This window comes from Phalacrocorax aristotelis, chromosome 2 (genome assembly GCF_949628215.1).
Source record: "Phalacrocorax aristotelis chromosome 2, bGulAri2.1, whole genome shotgun sequence".
Lineage (NCBI taxonomy): Eukaryota > Metazoa > Chordata > Aves > Suliformes > Phalacrocoracidae > Phalacrocorax > Phalacrocorax aristotelis.
Window position 1 is genome coordinate 100,448,983 of NC_134277.1, and position 17,338 is coordinate 100,466,320.

General features: G+C 37.7%; 1 protein-coding gene across 2 annotated transcripts in view; it reads right to left on the bottom strand.

Annotated features, from left to right (window-relative positions):
- Positions 1-333: 333 nt before the first annotated feature.
- ELP2 (elongator acetyltransferase complex subunit 2) overlaps positions 334-17,338 on the bottom strand; it is a 34,128-nt gene continuing 17,123 nt past the window's right edge. The window contains exons 12-22 of one of the 2 annotated variants that reach the window (XR_012659133.1): positions 16,834-16,983; positions 13,465-13,653; positions 11,263-11,332; positions 8,929-9,024; positions 8,746-8,803; positions 5,103-5,175; positions 4,482-4,668; positions 2,751-2,872; positions 2,244-2,405; positions 1,592-1,705; positions 334-618 (exon numbers count right to left, since the gene is read on the bottom strand). Coding sequence is in view for 1 of the 2 variants with exons in the window: in XM_075084474.1 (XP_074940575.1) it covers positions 462-618; positions 1,592-1,705; positions 2,244-2,386; positions 2,751-2,872; positions 4,482-4,668; positions 5,103-5,175; positions 8,746-8,803; positions 8,929-9,024; positions 11,263-11,332; positions 13,465-13,653; positions 16,834-16,983 (1,359 nt within the window). In the remaining variant the exon portion in view is untranslated. The remainder of the gene's footprint in view (positions 619-1,591; positions 1,706-2,243; positions 2,406-2,750; positions 2,873-4,481; positions 4,669-5,102; positions 5,176-8,745; positions 8,804-8,928; positions 9,025-11,262; positions 11,333-13,464; positions 13,654-16,833; positions 16,984-17,338) is intronic. The other variant, XM_075084474.1, reaches the window with a different exon arrangement.

The following is a 17,338-nucleotide window of genomic DNA, read 5'->3' on the forward strand; positions in this document are numbered from 1 at the left end:
TCAGAAGACCATCAGAGAAAGCTGTATATTTAACTCTGGTCTCTGGCTAACTGCACATGCTTAAACATGCAGTGTCAGCACCAGCAGGCCAACTGACAGCTGAGTTCAATAGGACTACGGAGTTCAAAACAATTCAGTACTCCGCTCACAATCCCAAGCACAGAACCATCCAAGTACTGGCAGCTTCCCACCCACCCCTGGAGTCAGAGCAAACAGAGATGTCTCATAATCCTTCTCCCATCACTCAGTTCCAGGATATTCACCAACCAAACCATATAAAATCCTTTACGTTCCTGGAACTGCAGAATTAGAAAAATATTTGACATTTCAAACTACCACAAAAGTTGCTTTTAATAAGTTACATGTCAGATGTTTCACCTTCCACAGCAGAAAACAGAAAATTCAACAATCAAAATTACTAAAGCTGAAATAAAATGTTGTGAATCTGCTTGCTGTCTTTGCTAAAGAGCAAATCTGTTGACATTGAATATCTTGACGCAGTGATCAGCCCCACAACTTGCAAGCTGCAGCCACTCGCTGCTGTTCTGATCATTATGTCCAGCTCTGCCCACATGATGTCTCCAACATAAACGTTTCACAGCAAGAGCATGACTTTGGCTGCAACAAAAAGAAATCCATATGTAACTGCAAAATGTCAAACACAGTTGGGTATGCAAGTGTAAACATCAACATTTATATAATTAGTACTCTTAACACTACCAACTAAGGAAAAACTGACTTGTGACAACCAGCAGGTATTAAGTTCTTAAAATAAGCAGGGCCATTAACAGTAGTGACATTTTATCCTCTCTCTCATCAATAATTTAAACAGCGATTGATTTCAAGTTTTACCACATTAAGCTGCAGGTCTAGCATCTCGGTTATTGAGATATGACAGATTTCTGGCTTTCAGCCTGTGATTTCCTGTTATCTGGTGTCTCTTTGCAATTCACTTCAAGCATGCACGGGCCAAAGTCAACATCAACTTTCATTTCTGGTACTACCAAAGCCAGTACGTGAAGGAAGAATCTAGGAGAGTGCTCCAAGTGAAACATTTAAAGTCTCCCTACAGAGAGTTTCTCTTGCTGGCACTGCAGCAGCACCACATATAACTTGTTATTCCTTTGGTTTCTCCTGGAAGCTGCTCTTGAAAACTTGCTGTCATCCACTCCAAAACGTTTTGCTTATATATCTGGACAGTGGTTCTTTTCCTCCCTCCTCAGTGTTTTCTACCATCTTATTTTATGGCCAAAGGTAACAAAGCTTTTTTTAAAAAATGGGGAAACAAAGGGGAATAATTATCAAGGCATTTGCATAGCACGAAGTATTTTGGGGTTTAACCCCCGCTTGGTTTTTCTTGGAGTTTGTTGCGTTTTTTTAATAAATCTAAATAAGAAATAGTTTTATTTCCAGGATTTGCTTAAAGACATCTTTAGACTTTCAGGGATCAGCTTTTTCCTAAAAGGATAACATTTTTTTTATATGCAAATAAACCAGTTTCATATAATTTTATACTTTAAGAACAGAACTCCAGCACTATTAGTCTCAAGTATAATATTTCCTTACTCCTAACTTACTTTGGAAGACATACCTGTTATCCACCTCACCACTTGTGGTCCAATCAGCTAGTGCTGGTTCTTGCCCACTCTGCTTCCATGTGTACAAGATAATCTTGCCATTCTCTAAGCCTACTGCAATAACATATCTATCAAGAGAACAACTGTATTAGTTCTGAAAGAGATTACAATAGGCAGCTCAGTGAAGCTGGCTCTAGTGCAAGCTAAAAAGAACTAGCAAACACTCTGTTGCACCTTCCCCTTCAAATCAATATTTACTTTTTCATTAAAAAATATCACATTTTAATTCAAAGCTTCTTCATAAAAAATGAGCAAATCAGAAACCTGAAAAATATATTTGGTTAGGAAAAGTATAAGGAGCTTAATACAGCATCAGAGCAGTCAATATTGTTGGAAGAATGAATGTGTTTCAGGTGCATTAATTGTGTTAATGCCCCCCTCCCCTCTTGGTTTTTTTGCCCTTATTACACTGTTTGGAGAAGTCACCATACACCTGAAAAGAAGACTAGGAAATAAAAAAGGAGGTTTAATTCCGTTCAAAGAATGGTCAAAATATTTGACAACTAGATTTTAGGAGCCATTTAGCCACAGCAAACTGACTAAAGGGGAAAAAATTTTTTTTTTTTTAATTAAACACAAAATGGCAGTACAGAAAAACAGCAATACCTTCCATCAGGAGTAAGCACACGGCTGATACTAACAGCAGTAACAGAGTCCCCGGCATCCAGTACTGTTGAACAAGGCTTGACTGAATCCGACATATTCCCTTCAGTAGTAAGAGACAAATCGCACTGGCCCCAGATAATGACCTGTAAGAAAGAGAATCGTCTAGGAATTTTCACTTAGTCTGATTTCATTAAAGATACTGACAACAAAAACAGATTCTGTTATGAAAATAAAAAAAACTTAGAGACCATAAGAGTTGTGTGACATACGCTTGTCTCACTGTATGAAAAAGAAGGGAGAAAGTCCAATTGGCAGACCACAGTCCTGTACATACATATGCAAGCACTTTATTTAGCATATGGCAGTCTCACTGATTTCTGTGGTAATATACACAATAAGCTTTTTTGTGTATTTATAGAACATGGGCTCATTAGAACACAGCATTTGCTCATCTAAAATACATTTAAAATAATTCTGGGCTTTTTCAATTCCTTTTATATTAATTACCTTTTTGTCCCGACTGCCAGTAATAAAATACTTGCTATCTGGTGTCCAATCACAAGACCAAATGATTCGACTGTGAAGAGCTGTATTTTTGTCTGTGTTTGCACAGCAACTGAAAACTGATCCTGGAATAAAACATAGAAAGGAAACCCTTTGATTCAACTATTTTACATATTAAAAGTAATTGTTACTCTTACTCTATGTAAGAACTACGCAAATACTTGGACATTACTGCACTCATCTTTAAAGGAACTGGAAATACTGAGCACCACAAATATTTTTTCCAACACTTACCACAATGATAATTAGCACCTGTTCAAGACCATCGCAGACAGCCCTTATATCAGTAAAACAGTAAGAACAGTTTGATCTTTTACATGCATATCTGTTTCAGAAGAATTTAAGTCAAAGTATAAGACCTTCAGGTTCTTTCCATACAAGTTTTTCATAAGAACAGTGACTTCAAAAGTTTTAGTATAGTGCAACATTTACCACGTGTAAACACTTCCCCAATATTTCCACTACAGTTCCTATTTACCAGTAAAGCCCCAAGAGCTCAAATCGTAACAATCTAATTGTAAAGATTAATCAGTTTCCAAAAAGACAGGCTGCCACTTTAATATGCATACTATCAGGCAATAAATCTGATTAGCAGATCAGTAAACAGGAATGATCTTCCTAAGTAGAAGTGGCTGTCATTTTGGAGCATAGATTTTGAATAACCACTTCTTAGGATGCCAATATCAGCAGTTTTGCTTTACACTGATAATTATGTTCTTGGTAGACAGAAAAGTTATTGATGAACAGATGAAAAGATCTCCCCTGCTTCCTGAGAATTCATACTCCTTATCCTGAAACATTGTGTAACTACTGCAGACAATGTGCCAAGCTTTAGAATAGAAGCCTGAATAGAACAGAAATCTCAAGCCAGGATACAACCGGACACTGTCTGAAGGGGCCAAAACTCACTGCCAAGTCTCTAGGAAAACTCTTTAGAGCCCAGTAGCATTAATGTGCTATTAAGCCAACAGTGCAATGATAAATGTTTTCAGCACAAGCACCTGTTCTAGGAACCCATTAAAGTGTTCAATAGCAACCTCCTCATGATTTTGCAAGGCTCAAAGTCGCAATGAGAAAGTCATCTGAATCTTTACTATCAGCTCTTTTTCCAGGCAGAGCCAGTCCTAGTCAAATTCATCGATTGTGCAGGATTATCAGAAAGCCACAGCAAAGACAGAAGATAATCCTGTCTATAGTCTGAGTGTTATGCCCTGCAAACAGGGGCAAGGCAGCTCTTCAGGACATAGGTGTAGCAATGAATCTCCAGCCTAGACTGCACAGGACACAGAGATGAAGGTCTTCCTTCATAGAATACCAGCTTGATGTTCAGGCATTACCCTCCAGCATTTATACTTGATTTCAGTAAATCTGAAACATACAATCACAAGCAGAAGGCAGGAAGAAAAATAGGAGACTTCATTACCTCCATCAATCAAACAGCATTTAAGGCCTGATTATATTCTTCTCCACATTTAACTTCCTTTCTAGCTTTCCTATACACCAGTAATTGCACTTCTTAAAGCCACAAGAGCTTACAACACTATTAATTCTGAAATGTTGTAAGGAAAATGGCCATTAAAATATTTTACCAATTCTCTTTCAAATATTTGAAGCCAAAAATATTGAACAAACCATGAAGTCTTCAAATGCGTGTATCCACTTTACATATCTTACCTGACTCTGATGAGTCTTGCTTCCTCCACAGCGACCAATTCCTGTCTCTAGAAACCGCTAATAAAAATTTGTCATTAGGAGAAAATGCCAGCTGAGTAACAGTCAGATTGTGAAATGACAAACTCTGCAGTTTCTTCCAAGAAGTAGTGCTCCACAAAATAATTGCTGCATGTTCTTTTTTGGAAGCCTGTATTGATGGAAAAAGTATCAGTGAGAACTAATGAAAGCAAATATAAAAGTAACACGTTTCAAAACACTATGATGTTAGGGGGCTTGTTTTAAGGCTTGCCATCAAGCTAGAATCAGCTTTCCTCTGGGAAGTTTCAAGATTGTTTCACTACTTTCTACTAATGCTGACAATGTATCAGTAAGAAAATGCTTTATACCTATATTTGTTAGAATTTATCTTACTAATACCTTCAAATGAATCATACATAATTTACGAACAATAATTTAGCTGCATTCGCTCCCACCTTCGCAAGGCAACTGTCACCTGTACAAAATCTTTCCCATTTAAGTGAAAGAGCAGAATTCAGCCCATACTGACTTCTGACTCCTGCTCTGTCAGCCCTAGAAATCTGGTGGCACTTTTCACTAGATGGTGCTAGAATCTTTTCTTACCTTACACGCTGAGGCAATTACAGTGTTTGAATTATTGCAAGCAACACAAAAAATTTCATATCCATGGCCATATCTGAAATAAATGTGAAAAGATATTTAACACATCACAGCCGTTTTGCAGTATGTATCAAGGTTCTTAAGTTAATTTAAATCCCTTTGCAAAAATGAAAGGCACCTGCCAGGAACTTCTCACCACTGTTTCAGTATTATGCCCCAAATAATTCCTAATAATGTTCAGCATTCAATATAAACACCTGCATAAATTCTTTCACATTTAGGAACTGACTACACAACACTCTCTTCAGCCCATTCCACAGCCCTAGAGCACCAGCACTGCAGGAGCTATACTAGTGACTAACAAAGCAGACTAAAGCAGCATTTAAAGTATTCTTATCTTCCTGTAAAGCAATTTTAACACTATTAATAGAAATCAGAAGCCGCATATTTGAAGTTCACCAAAGAAATATACCACAAACACACAGCCAAAGGACGCCTGTTCTGTGAAATACTGAAAAAAGATTTCTGAACTAGAGGACAAGAATCATGTTGGGAAAGGGTAACAACACTGTAAAAAAACCTCAAAACTTCTAGCTTCCTCCAGAAATACATTTTTAATCAGTCTTTGCTCGAGTTCTGCTAGAATTCAAGCTCACATACCTGGACTGGGATTTAACTAATAACCAGAAATGCCACATTAACTAACACAAATTAAAATCAGTCACAAAACAGACTGGAAGTAGAGTAAAATTGGAGATGCAGTCTATAAACAGCAGACAAATATAAGCTAAATACCAGTTGTGGGCAGGGTTTCCTTTGATTCCCAGCTCTGACGAGATGGGCAATTCTCTTAATAAACTCCTTTGGTCAGCAATGTTGCAAAGAAGTTCTTATATGGGACTGATGTCATGGGATTTCACTTGCAGCCACCACAGCCATCTGTTTAAATGACAAATGACCACCTGTATCTGCTGAACACAGTCCAGAAGAGCTGCTGCTGAGCGTATCCCATAGACAGACTCTCGCACTCATGTCTGAAGATTGGGGACGAACTGCATTTTCATGAAGAGTAACTGTGCCTGGACCTTCAAGGGGGAGAGGGACTGGTGTCTGTGCTTAATTGGAGTGTTCATTTGCAAGTCTCATTGTATCTTACAGTGACGAAGGTATTCTTGCATGTCTTCCCCCTAAATGATCTTTACAGGACTGTACAAGCCTCACAAGTAAAGAAGATTCAGTACAACCCCCTCCCCTGCCCCCATATATGCAGTCTGATCCCTTCATTCTGTAGTACAACACCAAAAAAAAGGCTCACAATGGAAAGAAGCAACTGCATGAATGAATAATGAAATGACATTTTCAACCACAGCAATTTTGCCTTACCTATGTGCAATTCACAGCTCTTTGTTATGCACAGGTAAACTGACTGGACTTTCAAACCGTCCAGACAAATTATTACAGCAATTTTCCAGTGTCAAGATATCTCTCAAGACTTCCAGTGTACTACATGAAATGTCCATACACATAAGCATATATATTTATGTCAACACTCAGGCTTTAATCTCAGCCTGCTGCATATAAACTCTGTACGGTAATTTTCCAAGAGGATAAGGATGAGCATACTCTCACAGGATTTATCATCTTTTTACTTTAAAGTTAGTAGATTATGTAAAAAATTTAGCAAGTTCTTCATACTAAAACCTACTCAAGCAAACAGTTTTCAAAATCCAACACTAATACTTCAAAATTTCATGTCAAGTTAGAGCTGGGAATGCACAAATGTCAATGACGAACAAGCTATTTTTAGCAAGTCAGTTCCTCACACTTCTTTTCTGCTGCTATGGCAACTTGAAATCTACATTATGCAATTTCATGTTACTTCCTTCAAGATTATCCTGAATAAAAAACCTGGAAGTCTATGAATGCTTTACATCTTGTTGCCCTTGCATAAAAGAATCCCTATCATCAGCAGCGTCTCTAAAAACAGAAAAAAATTGCTCAGGTAAGTCACCTGGAGATCATAATAAAATGCAGTTATTTTACTGAATGCAGGATATAAAAGCAGACAGGCAGTACTCCTGTAGCAGAATATCAAAGATTAATGTCTCACTAGACTTTGAGAAATGTCAAAGGCAAATGAAGAAAAATTTTGGCCTTGGCTCCTTTTCACTACTTAAAGATCCCTCATCGAACTACTTACGCAAGTAGATGCATTAGCGGGCAGAGCATGCAGAGGAGAAGCAGTTAACCTAACAGTTAGAAATTATAGAACGTGCAGGTATGGTCTAATATCCCCCGCCTTCCCTCCTAGAAGCACTTCTGAGTACAAACACAGTAAAAGAGCTTAAAAGCATTCAAAGAATATTAACTGCCCAGTTGAAGGTAAAAGATGAGCTCCCACAAAACTTCCCACTTGGTCAAATGAAAGCAACATGCAAACTGTTTTCCCAAAGCTTTTGATTTCCTGCCCTCTCAACTGAAGTCACAAAACTGTATGTATAAAAAGTACCTGTAATCATCAGCAAAGGCTCAACATTATTCTTGTTCCTGCCTGAGACCACTCTTTCAGGAGATTCAGATAAATAAACCCGTAAGAGCTTGAGACGATTCATTTCTTTGTGCTATACTTTGAAGATTGATACTAAAACTTTGAAGGATTGTGAAAGTGTAGCCTAACGTTACCAGGATTTTTAGGGAATAAATAAGGTGACAGCCTTCATTTGCAAACTGTTGTGAATCTCAGGGGAAAAAAAAGAACAAAACACAGCTGAAGAATTTTAACCTCAAAACAGTTATTGTCATGACGACGTAACTTTATTATCTTTCAGTCCACAACCCACTCTGTCAGCATTCAATACCCAAATTGGGTTTTTAACCATCTCACTCAACATTCATCACTTTGCTCTACCACTAGACACATCCTGTTTTGGCTGCTGCTTCCATCTATTGCATCTTACAACTCCATTAAGCTTTAGGTGGAAGCTCCTCCTTTGATGCCTCAGCTTCTACTTCCATACCAGAAAGACAAACTTGATCTGCAAGTCTGTGCCATGAAGTGGAAAGAAGCAGAAAATTTATGCAGAGACACCTTCAGTATAGGCAAGGTTTTAAGCAGATGTGCTGAGTGGACAGACATAAACAAAGGCTATAGTATAGAAAGAGAGGCCCACCACATTCCAAAGCACAAATAAGACCATGAGAACATGTGTTTCTTATAGCTTATTCCTATTCTTAGGGATTCCCATTCCTAGCTTATTCTTATTTCTATTCTCTTGGAACACAGAGGAAATAAACTGGGATCAGTGCCCTAAACAGACCTTCAAAAGACAAACATCCAAAGGGACAACAAAAGTCTGATCACTGCACATTCAAAAGAACAGCTTTGGGCTAAAAAACATACATATTTCACCGGTACAGAAACAACTAGTGAAATAAAATTGTGACACATCAGTTCTAACTGCCATTTTCTACATTTTTTCCTAATATTTATATACATATCATTTATTTATTTTACAAGCAATGCATTGCACACAAAGTCAAATCAGGTAGTAAAATAGGAAGAGTTACAAGACCAGACTACATTAATATGTTGCAATAGCTTTCTGGAAGTTTTGTAAATTAAATTAAAAGGAAAAGTAAAACTTACAACTTCTGAATTTCAGGCCACAAGGTATTCTGCAGCAAGTGATCCTCTGGGGGAGGTTCTAAAAGACATTTGTACAACATTCGAATTTGGTACTAAATAAGCTAAAAATCTGCAATGAATGCTTCAAGTTTATATCCAGTGAACCTCATTCTCTATTTCCAACAACAGAAATGAATCTCATACCTGTAAGGATCAAGGGTTGAAAATATATCTCAGGATACTGATTCGAAACGGTATTAAATGTTTCGTCTTCCTCAGCTGGTTGAACAGCCATATCTCCTATTCAAAGTAAGGACTTCATTAGCTAGAGAGACCATACTTGACAGGAAGGAAAATATGAGGACTTATTATACAAGTTTAAAAAACCAAAAATCTATTGTTTTTACAATATAAGTAATTGAAATTAGGTTTCTCTGCTTCCTGAGTTACAATAATATGACTATTAGAATCTAGTTACCCTAATGCACACGAGAATGAGCAAGAGGAAAAAAAATAAATAAAATCTAATGTTATTCTGAGACTGGCCTCTCTCCATCAGAACAGTCTCTTTTAGAGATTCTTAAGAGACTTTGACTTACCTAAATAAGCAGTCACCAGGAGTTGAACCTGTGCTTCCCCAATGTCAAACCTTTCCTTCTGTATTTGAAATGTATGAGATTTTTGCCTTAAACAAGTGATGAATTCCTAAATTTCATGTAGACCCCAAATGAAAAGCCATACTTGCAGAAGTGTATCTACAATTTGCAAACTTCAGCAAAACTGCCAAGGGCTCAGTCCTTAGCTTTAGGCAAAAGTACCAGAAGTAACTGAAATTACTCAGTTAAGTTTAAATTCAACTTTGTCCTTCACTTTGAAGGACAATTTAAGAAAAAGATACAGAGTTGGGGAACAGTTGCTTTCAGACAGAATCTAACCTTTTGCCAAATGTACATTTCAAATATCGCAGTTTAAAAGAGCAGGTACAGAAAAAGCAGGACAGAAAGACTATCTCCTCATTCATCCTGTCTTCTCTCCCCTTGAAAATGAAATTAGCAACATTTATCTAATTTAAGACCACTATCTGATCATTACTCACCATGACGATACCTCTGCAGAGTAAGCAAGAGAGGTCTGCGGGACTTCAACCCAAGCCATCAGTGCTGACAGCATTGGGTGGGAAATGGTTAACAATGCAGGAAAATTTGTCAGCTTTTCTACTCATGGTGCTGCTTCTGGGTGCGTCACATGTAATCAATGGTAATTACTCTGTGTGGGACAATACTCTAGGAGAAGGAATTTTTGTTCCTTCTCTCACTGGAAGGATTCATGAGAAAGCAGAAAAAAAATGAGGTTTTGCCAAAATATATTTTATGAGTTACTTCACGTACAACAAAGCTGCTTTCCTCTCATGGAAGACGTAAGAAAATTTAGCTGTATTGCCACTGAAGACCCTGGAGAAAAAGCTTATTAAAATGCTTCCTATTTTAATTCACACCTTCTGATAAAACCTTAAGCAGAGAAAAAGCAGGTCTGACTTAATTTGTAGATTCCAGTGTAAGTGCATTTTTACCAGAGAGTTTATTAAACACCAGATCACCAGTCCCATCCACAGTCTCAAGACGCTACTCAGTTATTATTATCATCCTAGACAGATGTTTGTCCCTCCTTCCTTGTTCCCCCACAATGCAATTCCCACCACCTCTCCAATAAATTAATCTGGTGCCTCACCAGCCTTTACTAACAGGACATTAATTACTGTTGGCTAACTAATTCTTCCTTCCCAAATACTTTCACAAAGCATCATTTACCTGGAGAAGGTTTCTGGCTATTTTCACTGGAACAGAAAATGTGACTGATCCCCCTAAAAGCATCATTACTCCTATAAGCCTCTACAAGGGTCCTAACATTTGAGGAGAGTGTGAAAAGGATGCCAGAATATAGCTTTGGAGGTCAAGATATTTTACAGAGAAACCACAAGTAGCAACAGGTAGTTCTGCTTTAACAACTCTGTACCTAGTTTTCACAGTATGCTACTCGATACTAATTTTTTTTTGGCTAAAAGTCATCAGTCCCCCACATCGCAGGGAGGCACAGGTTGTGAATATGGAAAAAATGGCAGGTGGGGGAATTCAAATAATATCCTGCCCTGGATGCTCCCAGACCCATCACTGGAGAGCAACAAGCCCCAACATCCATGTGAAACTCATCAGGAGGGGCTCTCACTGTGCAGACTGTGTGGGGTTACTTCCTACAGGGGTGCAAGACACAGTATAGGAGGCAGGGAAAGAGCATTCTGGGTTTGCACAAGACATTAGGGGATGTTTAGGGAAGAAATCAAAGTCAGAGAAAGGAAAGATTCTCACTGGGGGGGTGTTTATTATTATTATTTTTAAGCACCATATTTAGGTGCTACCAGAGAAATTACCACTTTGCACAATTTTATTTCTAGGTTCTAAACTTGCAGTCAAGCTTACAATAACAGCCCTAACAAGAAGATCCACATGAAGAACCATCGCCATTATTTTTCATTAGCCATACCTTCAAAAACAGCTTTATTGGATAATCCCAAAGCTGGCACAGTTGCACCTTCTGGAAGATCAGATGATTGCTGAATTAAAAAAAATAGAAAGAAAGAAAAAGAGAGAGAGAGAGAGAGAGAGAGAACGGTTACACACAAGTTGCCACATAAGTTCAGATTTCAAAGGCCACAGTTCAAGGAATCCCTGTGATAAAGAGTGACTAAAAATAACCTTTTCTAGAGAAGTGAAGAGGGGCAATTTGAAAAACTCCCAACTCATCCAGAACATACCCTGGACAAAATGAAGACCAGTACTCTGCCAGAAAAAAAAAAAAAAAAAAGCTTTTCTAAGGCTCAAGGGTTCTGCTGTAAAGCATGCGTCTTCAGCCCTAATTACAGGTTTTATTCCACAGTCTTACTTATTCCAGGATATATATGATATCTAGTCAACTGCAGTTGATAACACAATAGGACTGGGACACAGTCCATTCTGAGGTGAAATAATAACGCAGTATTTTGGAAAAGGGGACAGAGGGTGAGTGCCTGTGCCCACAACTTCAAACACAACCCAGTACATAGCAGAGGTATATGGATGGAGTACATGGCTGTTTAGAGCAGCACAGGAGAAAGTCAAATCATCAGACAGAAAATACTTCCATAAAGATATGGGAGGAAAAGCCAAAATTTAGAAAGAGTAAGTTAACTTGGGGTGCTTTGTGCAGAGGTGGAAAAAGATTAGATTTAATAGCTGTAAAACCCCTCCCTTACAGTGTCTGGAAAGTTCAAAGAAAGACTGTCTTACACAATTGGATTAATAATCTAGTTGACAGCTTAAAATATTATGTTAGTTATTTAAACGTTGATAATTGGTAAGAAAATGTATGACACACACACACACCAGTCTAAGGCCTCTAAACCACAAAACGGTTCTTTGTTGCAACCCAAAGTATACAAGCCCATGGACTTGAACTGAATGTAATCCTTCTGAACCCTTTCTGAATATAAAGCTGGCTTTTTTGGTTTTAAGTACTTTTTCTGGGAAGGCGTTTGAGCTAAATTAAGAAAAAACTTGCACACTTATTGAAAAAAGCATTCGCAGAAAACAGTTTCAATAAAGCTGTTTAAGAGTAGCTGTATCATTAGAGTTCATGAAGCCTTCCTCTTTAAACAAAGCCCATGTGAAACACTTCGTGGTATCATGAATCAAAAAATAGCACTCAGAGGAAGAGCTGATAAGGAAATTCTACATAAAAGTAAAATAATGACATCTGCCAGCATTATAAAAAAGCACAATGTTATTTGTACAATGTCGTTAACGCAAATGCTTACAAAGTCTTACAGAATTAAAAGTGCTAAACAGCCACTTATGTAACTTCTTGCCATCAAAAATGAATAGATTTCTCTCCCAGATGTTTCAATTGTTAAATGAAATGGAAAGGCTAATCCATCTCTGAGAAGCTGCACAGAAAACACCGCTTTTGAGCCAGAAATGCAAAAAGCATGCAAGGCACTGCAGAGAGGCAACTTCCTGAACAAGGTCTGCTCTACAAAATGCAGAGAAAAACAGAATTACATCTTAAAGCAAATGGGGAGCAACACAAAAGGACAGCAACTCTACAGTCTTATCCTTCCACAGAGTAGGGAATTATACTTATCGACAACTAAGAATGGAATATAAAGGCCTCAAGAAAATTTCCAACGCTAAGAGGAAATAAAGCATGAACAACTGCATATTTATAAATATTTATATGTAACAACTAACAACAGTGCTGAAAGCTTTACACTATTTCCAAACATACAATTAAAAAAAACCAACCACACATAACCACACAACAATAATTACATCTAGACAAGATTACTACACCCTTAAATTATGGAGAAGCACATTCCCAGGCTTTATTGTTTGCTTTCAAACCACCAAGTGTGTACGGTAGTCGTCTTGGTCTGACTTATTTAAAATTTACCCATACCCTTCACAGTCTTCAGACACTAGGTCTCATTTAGTTTCAGACACAACCTGTTTTGTAAGACAACACCATGAAAATTCATATGAGATAACACATATGGAAACAAATAGAAGGGAAAGGAAAAACAAGGTTAAGGTTTCAGAACCATTAAAAGAATTTTTATGGAGTCTAGTGCAATTTGGCATTTTCTAACGCATTAATTTTGTTTACATGAAAGAGTACTGTCTTCATTTAGCATAGCTTTAGCACACTTACATGGGAGCATAGGTTCTCCATTGGAATACCAGTGATGTTACTGAAATTTTCTATAAAATTCTTGGGAGCACGAAATACTCGAAGCACTTTTTCATCTGCTCCCGACACAAACTGAAACCGGCCGATCATTGCCAGACAGTGCATGTCATATCCATGTACTTGAGGCCTTGCAATTTCATGCCAGGTTACCTAAACAGACAGACACATAGTTAAAACACAGTTCTTAACCAGAGAAGCAGCAAGATTTTGAGTTCCAAAAAAAGTACTAATACTTTACTTGCAACCTTCTACTGACATTCATAAAACTGATGTATGCTCACATACATCAGTTAAATCCCATTTTCCACCAAACAATTCCTGTAATTAGCAAACTGTGTCCCTGCACAGATATGCTTAAGGCATTTGCTTACCTTTGTTACTAAGGGCACTCTGCACTTCCTGCAACTTCTTTATGCTAGACAGTCAGGAATAGGATTCAATTGGCTTAAGCAAAAGGAGGATTGTACGCTACTTACTACTATCAAAACTGTAGCTCTGAAACATGCAAGAAAGGTAGTGATAATTACCTTGCTTCCTTCTTCTGTCTTTCACAAAGCACAGCAGCACTGCTGTCACCAGGCTAGAGGTTCCTACTTCCCCCCTTTCTTTAAATACTCAATTTTAGTGAGACCATTTAATAGAAGCTTTGCAAAAATCTGGTAAAACCAAAATAGCTTCTTATAGTGAAAATAACTGAAAAAATCCTGATGATTTTAGAGGTGATTTCATTTGAAGTATTAAATTTTTTCTAGTTTCCTGAAATATTCATATCTACACTTCAAGTATTAATCCAAGAAAACCAGAATTAACAGCTGACCAGAAATTAGACAGACAAGTTAGTTTTATAGTTACACTAAGCAAAGAATATTAGCAAAAAAAAAAAATTATTTAAATTTTTTTTCTAAAAGTCTAATTTATTCTACACATGAAAAAATTGATTCTTCAAAAGAAAGAAAATAACCCTTGTCTTCAAGCAAATACACTTTCATGAAAAGATTTTTAGTGTCATTTGCTACTACTCCTACATGATAATTCAGTTGGAAAAATACAGTATACAGTTGAGTTAACAGCTAGCAGAATTAGAAATAATTTAATCAATTAGAATTAATTTAGACTATTTCAGTATTACAATGCCTGGAAAAACTTCATCCAAGCCAGAATTTACATTGTACTACAAATCATACAAACGTAAGGAAACTGATGACATTGACTGTAAACTGCATATATCACACTAAAAATCAACTGAATTTCAAATGCTGAAGCTTCTGATAGAACCTTAAAGGGATATTTGAGAGATCCTACAAAATCTCATACTTTCATAAGAGCTTGATTATTTTCCAATGAGAAAAAATCATTAAAAAAAAACACGAAACACAACAAACAAGCAAACAGTGCAACAAACCCTTCTTATCCTTTACTACATGCATCTTTGCATAGTTCAGAACACAGCACAGAACAGGAATGAAAAAACAAAAAACCTAAACCCCAAAACTGTCAGAGAGGGCTGCAGAAGTCATGCAAAGAACTTCTTCCAGAAAAATCAGGGTGCAAATTTGCATGACCAATTGAAGCTGATTGTTATCCCTCATTTCTGATGTTTGAGCCCAGTACAGTATCAGAATTGAAATTTTAAGAAGGGATAATTATTTGCATTTAACACTTTATAGAGAAAATGTGAATATTAAGCTATAATACTAACTTTTCATAGATACTTGAACCATCCATGGTGTCTTGTTAAGACAAACATCAGATGACATCCATTGCAATTTTTCAGATGCTAAGCTCATTATGGTAAAGAAAGCAAGGCATTTTAAAAGCCTATGCTATCTAAGTTCATGTGCAGCAGAACTAAACACCTGGTTTTCAGGGTTCAGAAGTCTTGAACACACCCCTTTGAATGACCCATTTCTGTCTCAACCCACCCCACCGACAGGATCCTACCATACCCCATGCAGCCACAAGTGTTGATGATACTTGAATTTACACCCGGTTGAACTAGCCAGGTGGCTGCTCCGCATGAGAACGTGAAGGGGAAGTACAATAATTCAGTTCACACCAAACTTAGATATGAAGACTGCAATCACTCTGCTAAATCAATTAATTCAAGAGTTTCAAGGACAGCAGGAACAGCTATGCAGGTCAATCATACAAAGCTCAGTTCCTTCAGAAAACGGGATAAAAATTTAGCAAGCAGCATACATAATAAAGAGTGGTACACTTCAGTAGGCCATTGAAAACTCTTTTGAATGCTGCCAACTTACATCATGTGCTGGTCCTGGACTTTGCTTCCAAATGTCAAATCCAACACACTATCTTTTCCACAGAGCTTTTGCACCCTCCAGATTGCAGATTAGGGGGAAAAGGCAGAGAGGGAAACTGGAGATGCCCTTCCTACAACACAAGGCAAAGCTTAGCACTTGAGCTGCGACTGCCACCACTTCCGTGTGGCCTGGAAGAAGGAAATCAAGGAGCTGATGCCAAATCCACTCTCCCAGAAACATCAGACATCCTGTGCTGGTCTACACTTCAGAAGCTTTGATGAGACAGTTGTAATAGCCACCCTTTGCCCCCTCAACTAATAGCACAGCTTGCACAACACTACTACAATCAGTCTAGTTTCTGGCAGTTTCTTGAATGGAACATTAGTATTGTTCTGCCAGAAAAAGCTGTATTTGTCGATGAGGAAAATGCATGAGCAACTACAAACAGGAACTTTTGCATTCCTAGGCAGGGTTTCCCACACCAAGATCCGTGTGTTCCAAAATAAGTCTAAAGTTATTCAGGAATAATTCTTCCTGAAAAGTTGCTTGCACAGGTACCAACTGCACTCATGCAGTTCAGACAGTCATTCCAGAAAACAGAGTCATAAACAAAATAGTGTAAAAACACAGTAAGAACTTTGCTTAGATTAAGCTTGTGTAAAAACACACAACCAAAGTTGAGTTTCTTTATGATTACCTGCAGCAGTGCTTAGTCAAGTGTTAAACAAGGGCAACAGATGGTGATTAGAATCAGCCATGTATTCCTCCTCCTGAATTACTGCAGAGCATGATTTTTAAGATCCTGGGAGAACACTAACTAAAGGTAACCCGGAGGTGAACTCAGGATTAAACAGCAGTCATGCTATGTGACTGCTAAAACTCTGTCAGTAGTATTTTTAAAGTGAAAACAGCACACGCTGAATGACAAAACCAAGCGTTTACACAAGCAGTTTTGAACAGAACACGGCTTGGGGAAATTTAAGGTTTGAGTTATATTCAGCTAACTTGTTCCGAACTCAGGATAGACAAGCCGTCTTTACCAAGCTCACAATATCTTTGAATATCATACCTCTGTCTCTTGTTTTCTTTTCCATGGAGCAAAGAGCCTAGTAGTTTGATCAGAACCAACACTGATGATAAACTCTCCTTCTGGATCCCACTTTACATCCTCTACACTGTTAAAATGTCCTGAAATCACAACTTCTGGAGTCCATTCTTTCTATTAAAAAAGGCACCAAAAAAGCAAGGGGTTTTCAATTGACTGATTGGCATATTCTACGCAAAATAAAAGTAGCAATGTCCTTATTAAGAAATCAAAAAAGAAACATTTGAAAACAGCAAATTATTAGAACTCAGGAATGGCTAAAGAGATACTAATACTGATTTATTGCTCCAGTCTAAAAGAAACTTGTATTATTGGTTCAGCTGCCACTTCTGAACAAAGCACAACCACAAAGGAGTTCAGTCTATTCCACTGACTTCATGGTTCCCACAGGGAAGCAACAGGTTTTAGAACCTGGGAGATTGCAACCTCCCTTCTCTGCAGGAGCCAGACTCCTACAGAATACTATATG